The 17,948-nt window shown below is 44.0% G+C and overlaps 1 protein-coding gene across 1 annotated transcript in view; it reads left to right on the top strand.

Annotated features, from left to right (window-relative positions):
* Nucleotides 1-15,501: 15,501 nt before the first annotated feature.
* The window catches only part of CDK5RAP2 (CDK5 regulatory subunit associated protein 2), a 169,933-nt gene continuing 167,486 nt past the window's right edge, over nucleotides 15,502-17,948 (top strand). Inside the window, exon 1 of the mRNA XM_059412174.1 lies at nucleotides 15,502-15,726. Coding sequence (XP_059268157.1) covers nucleotides 15,671-15,726 — 56 coding nt within the window. The 5' untranslated portion in view covers nucleotides 15,502-15,670. The remainder of the gene's footprint in view (nucleotides 15,727-17,948) is intronic.

Here is a 17,948-nt window from a genome sequence, read left to right on the forward strand (position 1 = left end):
TTCACTCTTCCCAACCCCTTGGTAAAGGAAAGTTGACCAATCCTTAATTTGTATCTCTGCTTTGACTAATGAATAGCTCTCTTATTGCACATGTTTTATTGGAAATACTTGTAACTTTATGGCTTCCCCAGTAGACTCTACATTCCTTGAAGCGAGGAGTGTTTATTCTTCTATCTCTAATATCTGGCACGGTGCTGGCACATTGTAAATGCTCAGTAAATTGTGGTTTGAAACAAAAGTTACTTGACAGATACAAGAGTTGGTATGAGAACTTAATTGGCAAAGTGTAAGAAATATTCATAGGCAAGGCAGTATTTCTTCTTTAATAGAGATGTTAGCATATGTACTTCAGAGGGTCTGTGAAACTCTTGAAGTGGCATTCCACTTTGTTTGTGAATACAAATAATTTGTGTGTGTGGTGTGCATGTGTACACGTGTGTGCTTTTTTGGAGGAACGGCCATACCCATAATCATAGTCTCTAAAGGATTTATTATGCCCACAGGATTAACAACTATTTGGATGATGATTACTCTGTACATCGGCAGTAAAAACCTTCCCACTGAATGGTGATCAGTACAACCTTGATTCAAGAAATCCACTTCTGGGAATGCTTCATAAGGAAATGACCTAAAAAGCAGAAAATTCTGTGCAAAAGAAAAAAAAATCCCCAGAGTGTGTCTAAAGGTTAAAAAAAAAAAAATGGGGACAAACTCAGGATGGTCAACAATAGAGATGTGGCTTAGCGCAGGCACTTGTTGAGATAAAATACAATCATTGAAGAGAATTAGGAAGAATGCCTAAAAACAGAATCAAGGGTTAGTGAAGAAAAACGGGGCATTTGCAGCTGTGCGTGCCATTCCCCTTTTGGTATACAGTTTAGAGAAACTCTGATGTATATGCACAGGACCCACATTTCAAATTCTTCACTGCAGCATCATTTGTTATAGCAAAACAATGGGAAACACCCCAAGTATCTTAGAAGAATGGATACATTGTCATGTATCCAAATACTTAACCAGAATTTTACGCAGTAGTCAAAAACAAATGAATTATAGCTATATATCAATATGGATGACTCTCAGAAATGTAATGCTGAGAAAAAAAAAAGCCATATACAATATAATTTCTTTTCTATAATGTCCCAAAATGGGAAATAGAATATATTGTTTAAAAATACATACATCTATGAGAAAACTATAAAGAAGAAGAAGAAGAGAATGATTAATATAAAAGTGAAGATAACTTTGGAAAAGAGAAGGGGATGCACAGATTACTTCAAAGGTACTAGTAATGTTCTTAAGAAGTGTGTGTTTACATGGGCTTTTTAATGTATTCTTTTTTTAGTCCTGTGTGTGTATACATTCAAGCACACACACATAGTCTGGTATATATGTGTCACATTTCACAGTGAAAATTTTCAATAAACCAGTGAATATAACGTGATTTCAACTATGTTGGAAAAAATTATACAGAAAATGTTTGGAAGGTAATACCATCTCTTGTGATACCTGTACCAAAACTGAAATGTTCCTACTGATACCACAGAAATACAAAAGATTCCAAGAGACTACTATGAACAATTATATGCCAACAAATTGGACAACATAGAAGAAATGCATAAATTTCTAGAATCATGGAATCTACCAAGACAGAATCATGAAGAAATAGGAAATCTGAACAACCCGATTACTAGCAAGGAGATTGAATCTGTAATCAAAAACCTTCCATCAAAAAGGGTTGTCTGGGTGGCTCAGTGGGTTAAAGCCTCTGCCTTCGGCTCAGGTCTTGATCCCAGGGTCCTGGGATTGAGTCCTGATTCGGGCTCTCTGCTCTGCAGGGAGCCTGCTTCCTCCTCTCTCTCTCTCTCTCTGCCTGCCTCTGCCTACTTGTGATCTCTGTCTGTCAAATAAATAAATAAAATCTTAAAAAAAAAAAAAAAACCTTCCCTCAAACAAAAGTCTGGGTGAATTCTGCCAACCATTCAAAGGAGAATTAATACCAATCCTTCTCAAGCTCTTCCAAAAAGCCGTAGCGGGGGGAGCTCTTCCAAACACATGTTATGAGGCCAGCATTACTTTGATACCAAAACTAGAAAAGGATGCCACAAGAAGAGAAAATTACAGGCCTATATCCCCTCAACAAAATATTAGCAAACAATTCAACACTATACTGAAAGAATCATACACCATGATCGAATGGGATTTATTCCAGTGATGCAAGGATGGCTCAACATTCACAAATCAGGCAATGGGATAGACCAGATTAACAAAATGAAGTATGAAAATCATATGATCAAAGGGTCACCTACCTGGCTCAATCACTAGAGCATGTGACTCTTGATCTTGGGATTATGAGTTCCAGCCTCATGCTGGATATGAAGATTACTTTAAGAAATGATTTTTAAATCATGTGATTATCTCAATAGATAAAGAGAAAACATTTGCCAAAATTCAACATCTATTTATGATAAAAACTCTCAACAAATTGGATATAGAGGGAAACTACCTTGACATAATTAGGGTCATATATGACAGATCTGCATCTATATCACACTCAATGGTGAAAAGCTGAAAGCTTTTTCTCTAAGATCAGGAACAGGACAAGGATGTCCACTCTTGCCACTTTTATTTAACATAGTATTAGAAGTCCTAGCCAGAGCAATTAGGCAAGAAAAATAAATAAATCCAATCCAAATTGGAAAGAAAGAAGTGAAACAGTCACCATTTGCAGATGGCATCATATTATATATAGAAAACCACAGAGACTCCACTAAAACAAACCAAACGAAAACAAAACAAAAAATTGTTAGAACCAATAAACAAATTCGGTATAGTTGCAGGATACAAAATCAACATACAGAAATCTGTTGCATTTCTTTTTTTAAAAAAGATTTTATTTATTTATTTGACAGAGAGAGAGATCCCAAGTTGACAGAAAGGCAGACAGAGAGAGGATCTGTTGCATTTCTTTACACTAATAATGGACTATCAGAAATTTAAGAAAATAAACCCATTTACAATTGCATGAAAAGAATAAAATACCCAGGAATAGACTTAACCAAGGAGGTGAAAGACTTATATATTGAAAACTCTGAGACATTAATGAAAGAATTTGAAGACACAAATAAATGGAAAAATATTTCATGCTCATAGATTGAAAGAATTAATATTATTAAAGCATCCATACTATCCAAAGCAATGCAGAGATTCAATATAATTGTTACTGAAATTCCAATGGTTTATTTCTCAGAAATAGAACAAATAATCCTAAAATTTGTATGGAATCACAAAAGACCTTGACTAGCCAAAACAATCTTGAGAAAGAAGAACAAAGCTGGAGCCATCATGCTCCTTGATTTCAAACTATATTACAAAGCTACAGTAATGAAACAGTATGGTTTTTACATAAAAGCAGACAGATGGAACAGAATATAAGTCCAGAAATAAACCCATACATATATGGTCAATTAATTTATAGCAACAAAGGAGCCAAGGATATACAAGGGGAAAAGGGCAGTCTCTTCAATAAATGGGTACTGAGAAAATTGGATAGCCACATGCAAAAGAGTGAAACCAGACCACTGTCTTATACCATACTCAAAAATTAACTCAAAATGAAGTAAGGACTTGAATGTAAGACTTGAAACCAATAACAGCTCTTATCTGTGTATTTGTTTGTTTGTCTGTTTATTTATTTTTGTAAATCTTTTTTTTTTAAGATTTTACTTTATTTTATTTATTTGACAGACAGAGATCACAAGTAGGCAGAGAGGCAGGCAGAGAGAGACAGAGAAGGAAGCAGGCTCCCCACTGAGAAGAGAGCCCGACACGGGACTCGATCCCAGAACCCCGGGATCATGACCGGAGCCGAAAGCAGAGGCCTTAACCCACTGAGCCACCCAGGCGCCCCTGTTTATTTATTTTTAAGTAAGCTCCATACCCAACATGAAGCATGAATCCATAAACCTGAGCTCAAGAGTCACGTGGTCTACTGACTGAGCCAGCCAGGTGTCCCCCAATAAGTCTTATAAATGAAGAAAAAAAATCAAATTGTACAAAATATTTTCTCTGACCTCAATGGAATTAGAAATTAGTAACAGAAATATAGCTGGAAGATTCTGAAGTCTTTTAAAACCAACATACTTCTAAATATAAAGGTCAAAGAAAAAAATGAAGAAAAGAGAGTATTTGAAACTGAATTAAAATGAAAATGCAACATTTCACACTGGTGGGATGTAGCTGGAGCAGTGCTTAGAGGGAAATTAGGAGCACTGAATGTGTATATTGGAACAGAGGAAAGATCTCAAATCAAAGATCTTAAAAACAAAACTAGAAGGGATTTCATCAAGATCAAAAGCTTTTGCACAGCAAAGAAAACAGTTAACAAAACCAAAAGACGACTGACAGAATGGGGGAAGATATTTGCAAATGACATATCAGATAAAGGTCTAGTATCCAAAATCTATAAAGAGCTTAGCAAACTCAACACCCAAAGAACAAATAATCCAATCAAGAAATGGGCAGAGGACATGAACAGACATTTCAGCAAAGAAGACATCCAGATGGCCAACAGACACATTGAAAAAAATGCTCCACATCACTTGGCATCAAGGAAATACAAATCAAAACCATGATGAGATACCACCTCACACTAGTCAGAATGGCTAAAATTAACAAGTCAGGAAATGACAGATGTTGGGGAGTTGGCGAGGATGCGGAGAAAGGGGAACCCTCCTACACTGTTGGTGGGAATGCAAGCTGGGGCATCTGGAAAACAGCAGGGAGGTTCCTCAAAAAGTTGAAAATAGAGCTACCCTATGACCCAGCAATTGCACTACTGGGTATTTACCCTAAAGATACAAACGTAGTGATCCAAAGGGGCACATGCACCCAAATGTTTACAGCAGCAATGTCCACAATAGCCAAACTATGGAAAGAACCTAGATGTCCATCAACAGATGAATGGATAAAGAAGATGGGGTATATATATACAATGGAATACTATGCAGCCATCAAAAGAAATGAAATCTTGCCATTTGTGATGGCATGGATGGAACTAGAGGTATTATGCTGAGCGAAATAAGTCAATGGGATAAAGACAACTATCATATGATCTCCCTGATATGAGGAAGTGGAGATACAACGTGGGGGGTTTGGGGGGTAGGAGAAGAATAAATGAAACAAGATGGGATCAGGAGGGAGACAAACCATAAGAGACTCTTAATATCACAAAACAAACTGAGGGTTGCTTGGGGGAGGGGGTTCGGGAGAGGGTGGTGGGATTATGGACATTGGGGAGGGTATGTGCTATGGTGAGTGCTGTGAAGTGTGTAAACCTGGCGATTCACAGACCTGTACCCCTGGGGCAAATAATACATTATATATATATTTTTTAAAGGAAATACTAAAAAAACAAAAATTAAAATTAAAAAAAAAAAAGCACTAGAAAAGGAAGAGCAGAAGAAACCCCAAATAACAGAAGATAAGTTATAATGAAGATAAGGGCAAAAATAAATACAAAGGAAAATAGAGAAAATCCACGGAACTAAAAGTTTGTTCTTTGAGCAGTCCAAATAAAGTCGATAAACTTGCAACCAGAATGATCAGGAAAATTTTAAAAAGAGAGAAAGAAGACATACAGAGAACCAAGACTATCACTATTAAAAGAGCAATAAGGGAAGTTGAGGTCCTCATGAACTCGCTCAGAAGGCGCACACAGTTGTCTTTCCACAATGTTGGCTTTTCTTCAGTCGTAAAGCAAAGTTAACACAATTATAAAGCAGGATTCCAAACCCGAGGACATTTCACTAGGTGTTTAGCTTGGCTTCTCACACATCACACAAAGCAAAGTGCAAGACAAGTCACACAACCGACAAGATAGAACGGGGGTAGGAAGTTAAAGGACCCAACGTGGAGTCAGTCTATGGGTGTGCCGTTGAGATACGGCCTCGGTCCCATCCAGGTCTGTTGTCGGCACTTGCTGCTGCTTATGTTCAAGCAGGGAATGATCTCAGTTCTTTTTGGAGATCAGCTGGGCAGAACCTTCGGCTGCAGCTGCTTTTTGAAGTGGTCGGACAGAGAGGGGTCTGTGTCTGAGCAGTCTGGCAGCTGGCTACAAAAATCCTCCCTTTTTAAAAGGGATATAGTCAGACTTGGGCCTTTGCAGACTCTGTTTCTGCAGGTTCTTGGCTCTGAGTGTGTCATCAGCCGTCTCGGCGATACCCGGTCTTAGCTGCAGTGCCTTTAGCTGCTTGTGTCATTGCCTGGCCCTTTCTCGACAAGTCACTCCATCTCGTTCCCCACATAGTCAATACAAGTGATGACTTGGGCAAAACACACAGATTCCCTGAAAGACACAGACTGTCAAATCTCTCTCAAAAAGCAATAGATAATATCTATTAGGAAAGAGAATTTGTACTCAGAAATGGAATTTTTACCCACCCACCCCCAAATCCAGGTTTAGATAGATTCACTGGTGAATTCTACAAAACATTTAAAGAAGAAATAATACTAATTCTACATAAACTCTTCCAGAGACAATATGTCCCAACTCATTCTAGCATTACCCTGATACCAAAACGAGGCAAAGCCATCGCAAGAAAACTACACTTCAACTTCCCTCATGAGCACAGACATCAATATTTCTAAGAAAACTTAAGCAAACTAAATACAATGAAATATTAAAAAGATAGAACTTCCTAACTGGGATTTATCCCATGATTGCAAAGCTAATACAACATGCAAAGTCACACAAAGTGGAAAAGAATTATATGATGATCATCTCCATAGATAGAGAAGAAACATTAGACCAAATCCAACATCGATTTATGATCAAGATGAAGAAGAAAATGATGATGATGGTACTTGGTCTACTCTCAAGTTATCTGTTCAGTGTGATGGCTGGGCCATCTTCACCTGTTTAAACCCACTGCTAAGCATAGGGTCTAGTCCCAGAAAGAGCTCCACAAGTATTGGTAAATGAATGGGTGAGTCAGCTACATTGCAATGTTTGGATTGGGTGAACTTGGTGGAGAGACCTAGGTATAATTTGGTTGGTAAAGGCTTCCAATTAATGTAAGCCTGAACCAAAACCCAAATAGACTGTTATTCTGGGCAGCACCAAGTCACTTTTAAGTAGGAATGTTTTGGGGAGGGAAGAAGCAGCACAGGATTTCCTTCAGTGGAATGGTGCTGATCAAGTTCATTGCTTCAGAGAGAGCGAGATCTCGCCCACACACCGGACTACAGATCCTCAGACATGTTGGCACCTGCTGACCGTGTAGGAAGGATGCTCCGTCTGATCTATGGATGCATTGGGGGCCCGCCCCTCCCTGCCTTTATTTTTAGTCGCTTGCAGAACCAATAGGCTATCGCTCAGCTTTTTAATTTCCTCCAAACATTTTCTAAATGAGCCATTGTTATCTTCAATCACCATGCGAGGGGATTATCCACTTTCACTTGAAGAAGCTATTTTTGCCAAGAGATGAGATTCTTCCAGACAAGGACAAAGACATGAATGGTTGTCTATTAAGATTCTGTTTTAGTTGAGATAATAATTTGGGGGCAATTAAGCAAATTGTATAGACTCCAACGGACCATTAATCTCCAAAGGAATTGTCTGAAATGGAGAGATCTTTATACTCGGGAGCAAGAATCAGAGTTTGGTGACAGTGATATTTGGAATTTCCTGAATTAAAAAGGAAAAGGTAGCGATGTGAACAGGCATGGGACCTGGGCAAAGGACTAGCTTTATTTCCTTATAACACGCACCTCGCCTTTTTGTTTGAAAAGACAGAGATTATCGTACTATTAAACGAAGGTTAAAGCATCAGTTAAAGGTGACAAAGAGGAGGCAGAAGTCTGTCAGCACACCTAAGCCAAAGGTCGCATTAGCAGCTGACACCCAAATTTCGCTGAGTTTCCCATCAACCAACAACATCTGTGACTTAGCGGTTACTATCGAGTTAGAGGATGCATCCTGGCCCAGCAGCAGAAAAATCTCTTTCATGGAATTCTAAAACACAATCTGTAGCAGTACAAAGAGCATCAGCTTTGTACTCAGAGCAACAAGGATCCCAGCGCAGCCAGCAACCCTCCAACCTGGGAAGGTTCATAAATGGCTTCGTGCTCCTGTCCGTACCTGTACAAGGAATGATGCTGACCTCAGAGTTGCACCGAGATTAAATTAAACCTTATACGAGAAGCATCCCCGCTCATGCCATGTCTACCCTGAGTGATACTTCCTCCCTCCCTCCTTTTGTCTAAGAGATCATTAATAAAAGCTTTCCCCAGCCCACGCCCCCCTCCAAAAATGCAGTGTTGTGTGTTGTTCTTTCTGTGATGACTGGGGAATTGGACCAGGGACCAGGGGACTTGTTTTCTGAGTAGAAAACCAACCCACAGCCCAGTGCCGGAGTAAGGCTACTCCTCGGTTTTAAGTATATTTGGAGTGAAACGAAATACTTTTCTAAGTTCAATTGCTGGTGTTTTGTGTTTTCAGTTGGGGGGGGGGGGGGGGAGGAGGCGCTGCGGAGGGGTCCGCGGCCAGGAGGCTGAGTGTGACAGGTGTCCCTGCAGTCCCACAGGGTCTCGTAAGCATGGCTGTGTCCGCCTGTGGGGAATGGGTGAGACGTGGGCTCTGTGAGCGGAGGGAAGAGCAGGCCTAGGAGTCTGCACGCTCAGTGTGTAATCCAGGCGGTGAGAACCGTACAGAGTGAATTGCCACAGGCCACTGAACCCACCTGGGGCTCAGTTTATCCATCGGAACATCCAAGAGACTTAGTTAAATGTCCTCCGTGAGGGCCCTTCCTGCCCTTGTAATTCTATGAGGGCCAGAGAAAAGTTTGGGGAGGAGATTGTTAATTCTAACTCAGATCTATTCATTCTCTTGCCAACATGTATTAAACACCTATTATCTGCCAGGGACTACCAGAGACCCTAGGATATGCAGTGAAAGGTCTCTCTGTCACAGAAAGCCAGAGTACACACTGTAGGACTCTAGGTATCCTCAAGTCGAGGTAAGATGTATCTTTGGCGACAGAAAGCGGACCAGTGGTTTCCTGAGGTGGAAGGGAGATTCGACCGCATTGCAAGGACACTTTTTGGGGCGAGGGACATACCTCATATCTGCGTGCATACAGCAGCCACTAGCCTCACGTGGCCGTTATGAATTTCAGTAAGATCAAGCTTTTTATTTTATTTATTTATTTAAAAAAAGACTTATTTGACAGAGAGATCACAAGTAGGCAGAGAGGCAGGCAGAGAGAGAGGGGGAAGCAGGCCCCCCGCCGAGCAGAGAGCTCGATGTGGGACTCGATCCCAGGACCCTGGGATCATGACCTGAGCCGAAGGCAGAGGCTTTAACCCACTGAGCCACCCAGGCGCCCCCAAGATCAAGTTTTTTAAAGATTCAGTTCATTGTTCACACAACCACATTCCCAGTGTTCAACACAATCTCAGTGTTCCCTTTGGGCAAGTCAGAAAAGGATGCGCCTTCTTTGGTATGGATTCATCTTGGGAAACAGAACCTGCAGCGTGGCGAGCAGAGCAGACTGGACTTCAGCCTCTACTTGTCCTTTGGCTGGATGTCCTCCAGCAGGACACAACCTAGGCAGCGTAGCCGGTGGCCTGCCAGCGGTGGGGAGGCAGATGTGAAGGCCTTACATGCATCCCTTTGAGGACGTGTGTCCTGCGGCCACACACTTGTGTCCCTCCTTCCCTAGGTCCTGACCTGCTCTCTCAGTAGAAAGTCACTGCATTTGAGGGAGAGGGGAAGGCTCCCCCTACCCCCTGCAACTTACAGTCAAGATGTTTTGTGCTTCCTTTAAGCTGCAAAATGTTCAGTTGATTCATTCCATGATCCTTTCTTGCCTGTGGCTATTGCTACTTTACATACTCCCAAGTGCAGCTGGGAAGGATGCTGGAAACCTCTCCCAGCATAATTTTCCCAAAGCCTTTGACTCTCTAATCCCCCAGCCTCTGGGTTTAGACACACGGGGATCTGGCTGGGATACTGAGGATGATCAGTGACGGGACATTTTGATTTGGGGTGGAGCTAGGCCTTTTGGAAGTTGCCAAGAGGCTCAGAAGCATCAGCTTTTGGGAACTGTGAGACTGAGGTCCAAGTTCCTTTCTCTGTCACTAGCTTTTGCTGTGTGACTTTGGGAAAACTGGTTCATGTCTGGAGCCTCAATGTCCTTATTCATAAAGGCTCACAAACTTGCCTGCGTGTAAGAAAGCATCAAGGGATGAAAAATGTGATACAGACTTTGTAAATAGTGCTGCATCAAACAGTGGTTTTATTTCTGCTGGACTTAAAAAGTGAGGGCCTCGTGAACATAAGATGTGAACAAGTTTGTATTTTCTTTTCAGGGAATGGATCTTGCTTATTAAAACACCTTTCCCCAACCCCTCAGTCAGAATGACTCAGTCTCCTCTCTTTGTGCCCCTAGAATCTTACTGTTAGTTTTCTTTTACAGGCAAAGTATTGAAAATGTCTTTTTTTTTTTTATTTGTAATGATGCCTTTTCACCAGCTTCTGAAGGCAGGGGTCAAGGGAACTCAGTGAGAAGCATTGTGGCTTCGTGATTAAGAGTATGGGCTTTCGAATGAAGTGCTGGGTTCATCTGGGTTCAACTCCCTTCTCCTCCAGTTCGCTGCTGTGTAGCCAGGCACCTCCCTCTTCTGTCTGAGCCTCAGTTTTGTCAACTATAAAACTGGAGTATAATCTGTCCCTGCTTCATGCAGTTAATGTAAGAACTGAATAGAATGTTATTAACACACGTCCGGCTCATAGAAATAGCTCATCAATACATGGTGTCTAATATCAGTTACTCACGGAATCAGAGCCAAGGGGCCCCTCAATGTTGTGGTCTGAGGCACTGAGTTCACAAATGAGAAAGCAGGCTCAGAACATTGAATTGGCAGGTCTGTGATCACATCCGGTGGCTGTGCTACCCTCGTTACCTGTTGTTTGTTTGTTATGCAGAGTTTCTCGTTCCTCTTTCCATTGCGAATCAAAAATCAGGACTTGGTGTGAATTTGACAAACTGGCATTGGGCACCGACTCTGTGCACATCCTGGGACTCGTGTGGGCCCAGATGGCATCACTAGCTCAGTAGCCCATCATGCTCTGGAAAGGACAGTGGGTTCTGCTGATGGGGAGGGCTGGCTGGGATGAGCTCCTGAGAGCAAGGGGCTGGGGTGACATGCTAGAAATTCTGCCGGCCTTGGGACCAGTCACACCTGGGTCTGGAACTTAGCACACCTACATATTAGAAGGGTGCCTTGGCCAAAACTGGGACCATCTGTGTAACAAAAGAAATAAGGATAGTAAGGGATTATAACCCACCACATAAAGCGAACACCCACACGTCCATATGCATTTCAGTGAATAACTAACTAAAAGATGGAGAAGAGAAAGCTCTTTCTTCCAGTAGAATTCCAGTTCAAAAATATAGAAGGAGGGGCACCTGGTTGGGTCAGTTGGTGGAACGTGCGCCTCTTCCTCCTGGGGTTGTGACTTCCAGCCCCACACTGCGTGGAGAAATTACTTAAAAATAAAATCTTTAACAGGCATGTAGAAGGAAAGATGAAAATAGTAAATCACCAGTTGGTGAATCCACAGTCATGATTGTGCAATGTTTTAGGAAGGAGTTCTCCTCAGATGCTAAAACTAGTGAGTGAGGGTGCTTGGGAGCTCAGTCAGTTAAGCGTCTGCCTTCCGCTCGGGTCATGATCCCAGCGTCCTGGGATCGAGCCCCGCATCGGACACCTTCTCCCTCTACCTCTCTCTCTCTTTGTCTCTCATGAATAAATAAAAAGATAAAAGTGGGTGAAAGTTTGATGAAAACCAGGATATCTGCATAGTCCCAAATATCACCTCACAAGACTTTTTAACAAAAAGAAAAATAATAATGTTGCCAGGGAGAATCTTGGCAGATAGGGCCTCAGCCAGGATCAGGGTTGATATTACCAATGAATGAGTTGTATGAACATTCTCTCTCTCCTGACATCCTGGGAATGGCATAGTATCACTTTGGTGGCCTTCGTGTCCAAAGTGCATAACGTCTTGATTTAATCATGAGGAAACACCACGTGAACCCAAACCGAGAAGCATTCCCTCAAATAACTGGCAAGAATTTTCCTCAGGTGTCAGTGTCATGAAATCGAAAGACAGGGTAGCTGTCACAGGCTGGAGGAGAGTCAGGAGGCAGAATAACTAAATGCAGGGTGGAATCCTTTCTTGGATCCAAGAAACAGGCATTCATGGGAAAACTGATTAAATTTAAAGAAGGTCTGTAGTAAACAACACTGTATCAATGCAATTTCTTCATTTTGACAATTACACCATGGTTATATAAGATGTTACTATATTGGAAAGCTGGGTGAATGCTCTCTGGGGAATTCTTTGTACTATTTTCGCAACTTTTTTTTTCAAAGTCTGAAATTATTTCTGAATGAAAAGCTAAGAAAAAGAGAAGAAAACAAAGAGAGAAAGAAAGAAGAAAAGAATGCTTTTGGGAAACCTCTTCCCTTCCATGATCCTTTCTTTCTCGGTCTGCAGACTAGGGCACCAGCTCCAAAGACTTCCTAGTGGCATGAGGATAAAATGAAATAGTGCAAAGCCGCAACATGTAGGTCTTGATGTTACAAAGTTATTCTTTCTGCTAGTAATGGCAGCCCAAGTGTCTTGATGAGATGCTGAACTGCAAAAACTTCGGAAGGTTCTACCCTAATGAGAAACATCTGCCTGCAAGCTACTTCCTCCCAGCCATTTGCTCTGACCTAGCCCAACAGAATAATAATGCCAGCTTTGTGGCTGGGTGGCTGTTGTCAAGGAGATGGAGCCAGATAGCCCAAACAGCTGGTGGTGGTGACGTCATCTCCAGGCTTGGCAGAGAGAAGGGCCCTGGTGAATCAGGGATGGGGCAAAGGGCTCATCCCTGACCACGAAAATGGGAAAAACAGCTTCCCAAATAGGCTATCCGTTGTCAATTGATTCTATTTTCAGTTTCCAGGTTCACTAAAGGGTTTAAGCATACCATCCAGGAACATAATCATTCGCTGGACAGGGCGATGGATTCATCATAAGGAAAGGAGCTCACAGGCTCTTTCTATATAGTTTTCAAAGTATCTAATTAGATAATGCAACTGTGTGAGCTCAGCATTGTCTGGCCTATTTTACACATGGGAAAACCAAGGAGGAGCAAGGCGAAGGGACCCCAGTCATAGGAAAAGTCAGAGGACTTTCCAAAGTTTGAATCCAGGTGTGTTGACACTTCCAGTCCTGCAATCATGCTGCCAACACCAAGATCCGCCTTGTGGCCACCTTGCCGTAGTTACCCAAGGACTAGGGTCTGGTGAGCACATCACTGAAATACTGTTGTCTGGATGTAGACCTCACCTCTTAATCCTAAATCTTAAAGTGAAAGTTAAGAGAAAACCAAACAGAGAGGAAAGACAGTCTGCCTGAAACAATGAAGACACTGGAGATTAGAGGAACCTGGGCTCCAATCCCACCTCTGGAACTTAGCAGCAATGAGACTGGAAGTGAGTTATTTTTACCTTTTTTGGTCTCTGTCTTCTCACCTGTGAGTAAAACAAGAATAACAGCTGTACCTACTCCAGAGGACCATTGCGAGAGTTCAGGGAGGTGGTACATGTGATTAGCTGGACACAGGTCACACATGAGAGATGCTCCAAAGGTGTAAGTCCGTGTCCTCGTTTCTTTCCTCAAGACCTTCCATCTGTGGGATGGAAACTTAGTGCCTTCATTTGAGAAGTGATGATTCGTGACTCAGCCTCCCTCACCAGAACAGAATTGGCGGTGTGTTTGGAGCTTTGAGGACAGTGAAATCGCCTCCAGAGCTGTGAGGTCCTGAGACATCCATCTAGTCCAGCCTTCTTATTTCAGAGGTGTAGAAGCTGGCCCAGAGGAGTGGTCTGCAGAGATCACAGAGGGCTGGGGGCAGAACCAGGGCAGACGTCCTGATACCTCCAGCTCCCCTGCTTTGGGACACACTCATCTCTTTGGTTGAACTTAGTGCCATTCCAGGGTGTCAAGGACTGTCTCTTCCCTGGGTCAGGGCATCTGATGTGCCAACTAGTTCCTGGCCACTCTCTCTTTCAGGCTGCTGTTTTATTGCTGATTCACCGGTGGCTGAAGAAGAGGGACAGGTACAGGATCATGAGTTTTGTAGACTTCACTGAAGCTAATAGAGGGATGTATGGGATTACCGTTGACAGGGCTTCTAGACGTATCTTGGGTCATCCGTTGACAGGGCTTCTAGACGTACCTTGGGTCATCCTCACATCTTCACAAAAATCTTGCAGGATAGATATTAGCCCCCACTTTCCAGATTGGTTGAATCATTCATTCACATATATTTTAAAACACCTTCTGGGTGGCAGGTGTAGTGTAGGGGATATAGCAGTGAACAATCAGAACACAGTATCTGTCCTCATGGAGTTTCCAGTCTAGAGCAAAAGGAAGATTTTTTTTCAAAACACAGAAATACATAATTGCAAAATATGGTTAAGTGCCACAGAAGAAAAATATGGATTGCTAAAAACAGAAGGGCGTGTCTCGAGGATTAGAGAAGGCCTCTTTTGGGAAGTACACCTACATTTTAGCACACCTAGAGGACTGGTACCTGATTACAGGCAAAGTCATCCTCCCCCCACTCCTCCATCTTTTCAAGTTATTTTCTTCCAGGATTCTTCTGATGGCTCACACGGGGAAGGTAGAAACACCAGATGGGGAGAGGTAGGTTGACTTTGCCGGCCACCTCTGTCAAAATCTGTGTGTTTGCTGGTTGCTCTGTGCTGTAGGAAGGGCAGCCGGAGTTATGGAGAGCCCCGATCTAGTTGGCAGGAGCTGTGGCTCTGTTGACAGAGTTACTGTTCCTGACTTTGGGGGATTCATTTCCTTTCTCTGGGCCTCATTTATTGATCTCAGGTGCGTTTAAGCCTCGGGAGATTGGAGGAGTGTTGCTAACCACCAGCTCTAAAGGATGAGCTTGTTTGCCTCAAACTAAGTGCAAACTATTGCTGGAGTTGGGATTCCGCAGATACGATTTTTATAAAGTGAGGCGGCATTTGCTTATCTGAGTTTCAGCTCAAGGCGAAAGCCTTCTGGATGCACAGTATAATGACCCTTAAGATTAGGGGGTCTTTGTTCTAGAAAAACATTTCCTGGATTAGGAACTCTGACGGTCGGTGAAAGACTGGGTTCCCATCTCCCGCTTGAATTAACGGACCAAAGCCGGCCTTTGCCCTCAACAAAGATGGCGATTGCCTCGGCCTCGGCCTGAGCGCCCTCACAAAAAATGGCAGCATGCCTCTCTTTCCATAGTCTTGCTGGTCCAAGTGCGAAGGCTTCTGCCCTTAATCAAGATGGCACCTGCCAGCGATTCCCTGCCCGGCCTCTGGCGCCTGTCTGTCGGCTTCACCGCGCACGCCTGGATGACCCCGCCTCGTTTCCGTAGGAAGAAGCGCCGGGAAAGATGGCGGCGGCTGCGGTTTGAATTCCAGCGGCGCCGCCAAAGTCCGAACAAGAGCAGGATTGGAGGGGGCGGGGACCTGGGGAGCCTGCGGGTCGCGACAGCGGGGGGAACCAGTTGACCCCGCCGCCACAGACACCAACGCCACCACCTCCTCTGTGTCCACGATGGACTCGGTGTTGGAAGAGGACGTCACCCTCCCCGGGACGCTCAGCGGCTGCAGGTGCGGCCGGAGATTTGCAGGGGCGCGGTAACCCGGCCGGGATTCCCGCTGATGCGGGTACACCCTAACCGAGACTTGGGGTTTCCCCTTGAGGGAGTTTGAAGGCGTCCGGACAGGGGCAGTGTGTGGGGTGGGGTCTGGGATGGGGCGTGTCTCGAGGACCCAGCAGCTTATACTGATGTGGGGGAACCGGGGGTCCCGACCTACATCACACCTGCCTCTCGTATTTCGGGAAATACTTTGAAGAGGATGTGAGGGTCCGCTAAGGGGTTTTCTGAAAGAGGGAGAGGTGGGGACCTCTTGGAATGTACCACTGGTAGGGGCTGGTTGAGGAGTAGGAACCTTGGGGGCACTTGATGGTTCATTCTGACTTGGAGCTTTGCTTTCATTATGGGCAAGGTATCATGGGGTCACATAGTGGCCCCCAAGACGGAGGCAGTGAAGTGCAGTTAAGAACTGTGGCTGGAGTTGAACAGAACTGGATTAAGGTCCAACCCTTTAACCTAACCAGTTGTGCGACTTTTTAGTAAAGGGATTTAACCTGTTTTCCCGTCTGTAAAATGGGGCTAATAGTTAACATCCACCCAACAGAAATTGGGGTGAAGGTGAAAAGAGAAGATGCCTTCCCCGCGATTTGCTTGGCAAGAGTAGTGTTTGGCACATAATTGGTGCTTAAAAAATGATCCTGTGTTACCATCTTTAGCATCGTCATCATCCGTATGTCAAACTGGGGACTAATGGCTGGGAGTGGCCTCCCAATGGACCTGACCCAAGAGGCTGATGGAGCCCACATTGTCTGTGGGACCTTTTGGTCGGAAAGCCTGACAGAGCCCTAGACTGCTCCAGGGCTGGGGCCGTTTGGTTTTTGGGGGCTCCTGGTGGAGAGTGGGAAGAAAGACGTGGAGGAGAGCGCTGACTGAGTATTCATAGTGTTTATCCAGCTCTGCTGGGGATAGGCTGCTGATTTTATTAAACAGACCCTCACTGAGAGGGTGCCCATGTTGTTTATTGTGAAACCCGGGATACTTTTAAGAGTGAAATGGGCACAATTAATATTTATGTCTAGACAGCGGTCATAAACTGGTCCTATCTTGGGCAAACCTGGACACACGGTTACTGTGTTTACTGAGAACCCATTATGTATCAGGCACAGAGCAAGGCCCTTTGCAGCTCCTGCCTGACAGCATCCTTGGTAGCCTTGGTAGTTCATCATGGCCCTTTCTCTTCCTCTGATTACCACTGTCCCAACATACTGGGAGGACCTCTCACCTGGATTGTCCTCACGCCGGTAATAGTCTTTATACTACAGTGTGAAAGCCTTTTTACGGTGTGAGTCTGATGGTCAGTCTGCTGCTGTGTATATGTTTAGTGCTTCTCACCGCCATTAAGACAAAGTCCATTAATGGTCTCAGCTCTTATCTCTGTGCCAGCTGACCAAGCCATTGGGCTTTGGGACCCAGGCATAGGTGGATTTTAATCCCAGTTCTGTATTTAACAACCCTGTGGTCTTGGGCAAGACCCCTTGGGAGTTTCCATTTTTGTCCTCTGAAAAATGGCTGAATCTGAAAGGATTTTGACCAGTGTCTGAACAGCACAGCGACTCCGCCGATGAACACATCTCCTCCCTTGCCTTCCTCTCCTGCCTTCGCTGTAGACATTCCTGTGACTGGTCTCTTACCCGCTTCAGACCCTCCCTGGCTCCCCAGCCCTCTCAGGATGAAGTTCTTTACCATAGTTTCCAAGGTCCTTTGTAAGTTGGCCCCATTTACCTCCTAACCTCCGCTGTCCTCTGTCCCTGCCTTTCTCGCCCCCAAACACTTCCCTCTGCCTGGCTGCCAAGCTCTTTGTCACGGGTGGCCTTGCCTTGTTCTTTCTGACTGTCGGGCCTGTGCACCGTTCTTCCTGCTGCCTGGGTTGCCTTCCCTTCTCCCCTTTTGCCTTATTAATGCCTCTTATTTTTCAGGTGTCACTTAGATTTCAATGTCAGGAAGACTTCGCTGACATGCCCCCATCCCCACCTGGCCCCTCTGGGCTCTTCCAGCCACCCCTACCCATCACTGGCCCCAGCTCAGGCCTTATTTATCTCACTGGTTTTGTTTTTTTTTTTTTTTTTTTTAAGATTTTTTTTCTTTGAGAGAACGTGCACAAGAGAGGGAGAGACACAGAGAGAGAGAGAGAGCCCATGCACATGAGCGGAGGTAGGGACAGAGGGAGAGGGAGAA

The sequence above is a fragment of the Mustela nigripes genome, chromosome 9 (genome assembly GCF_022355385.1).
Source record: "Mustela nigripes isolate SB6536 chromosome 9, MUSNIG.SB6536, whole genome shotgun sequence".
NCBI classification, from domain to species: domain Eukaryota; kingdom Metazoa; phylum Chordata; class Mammalia; order Carnivora; family Mustelidae; genus Mustela; species Mustela nigripes.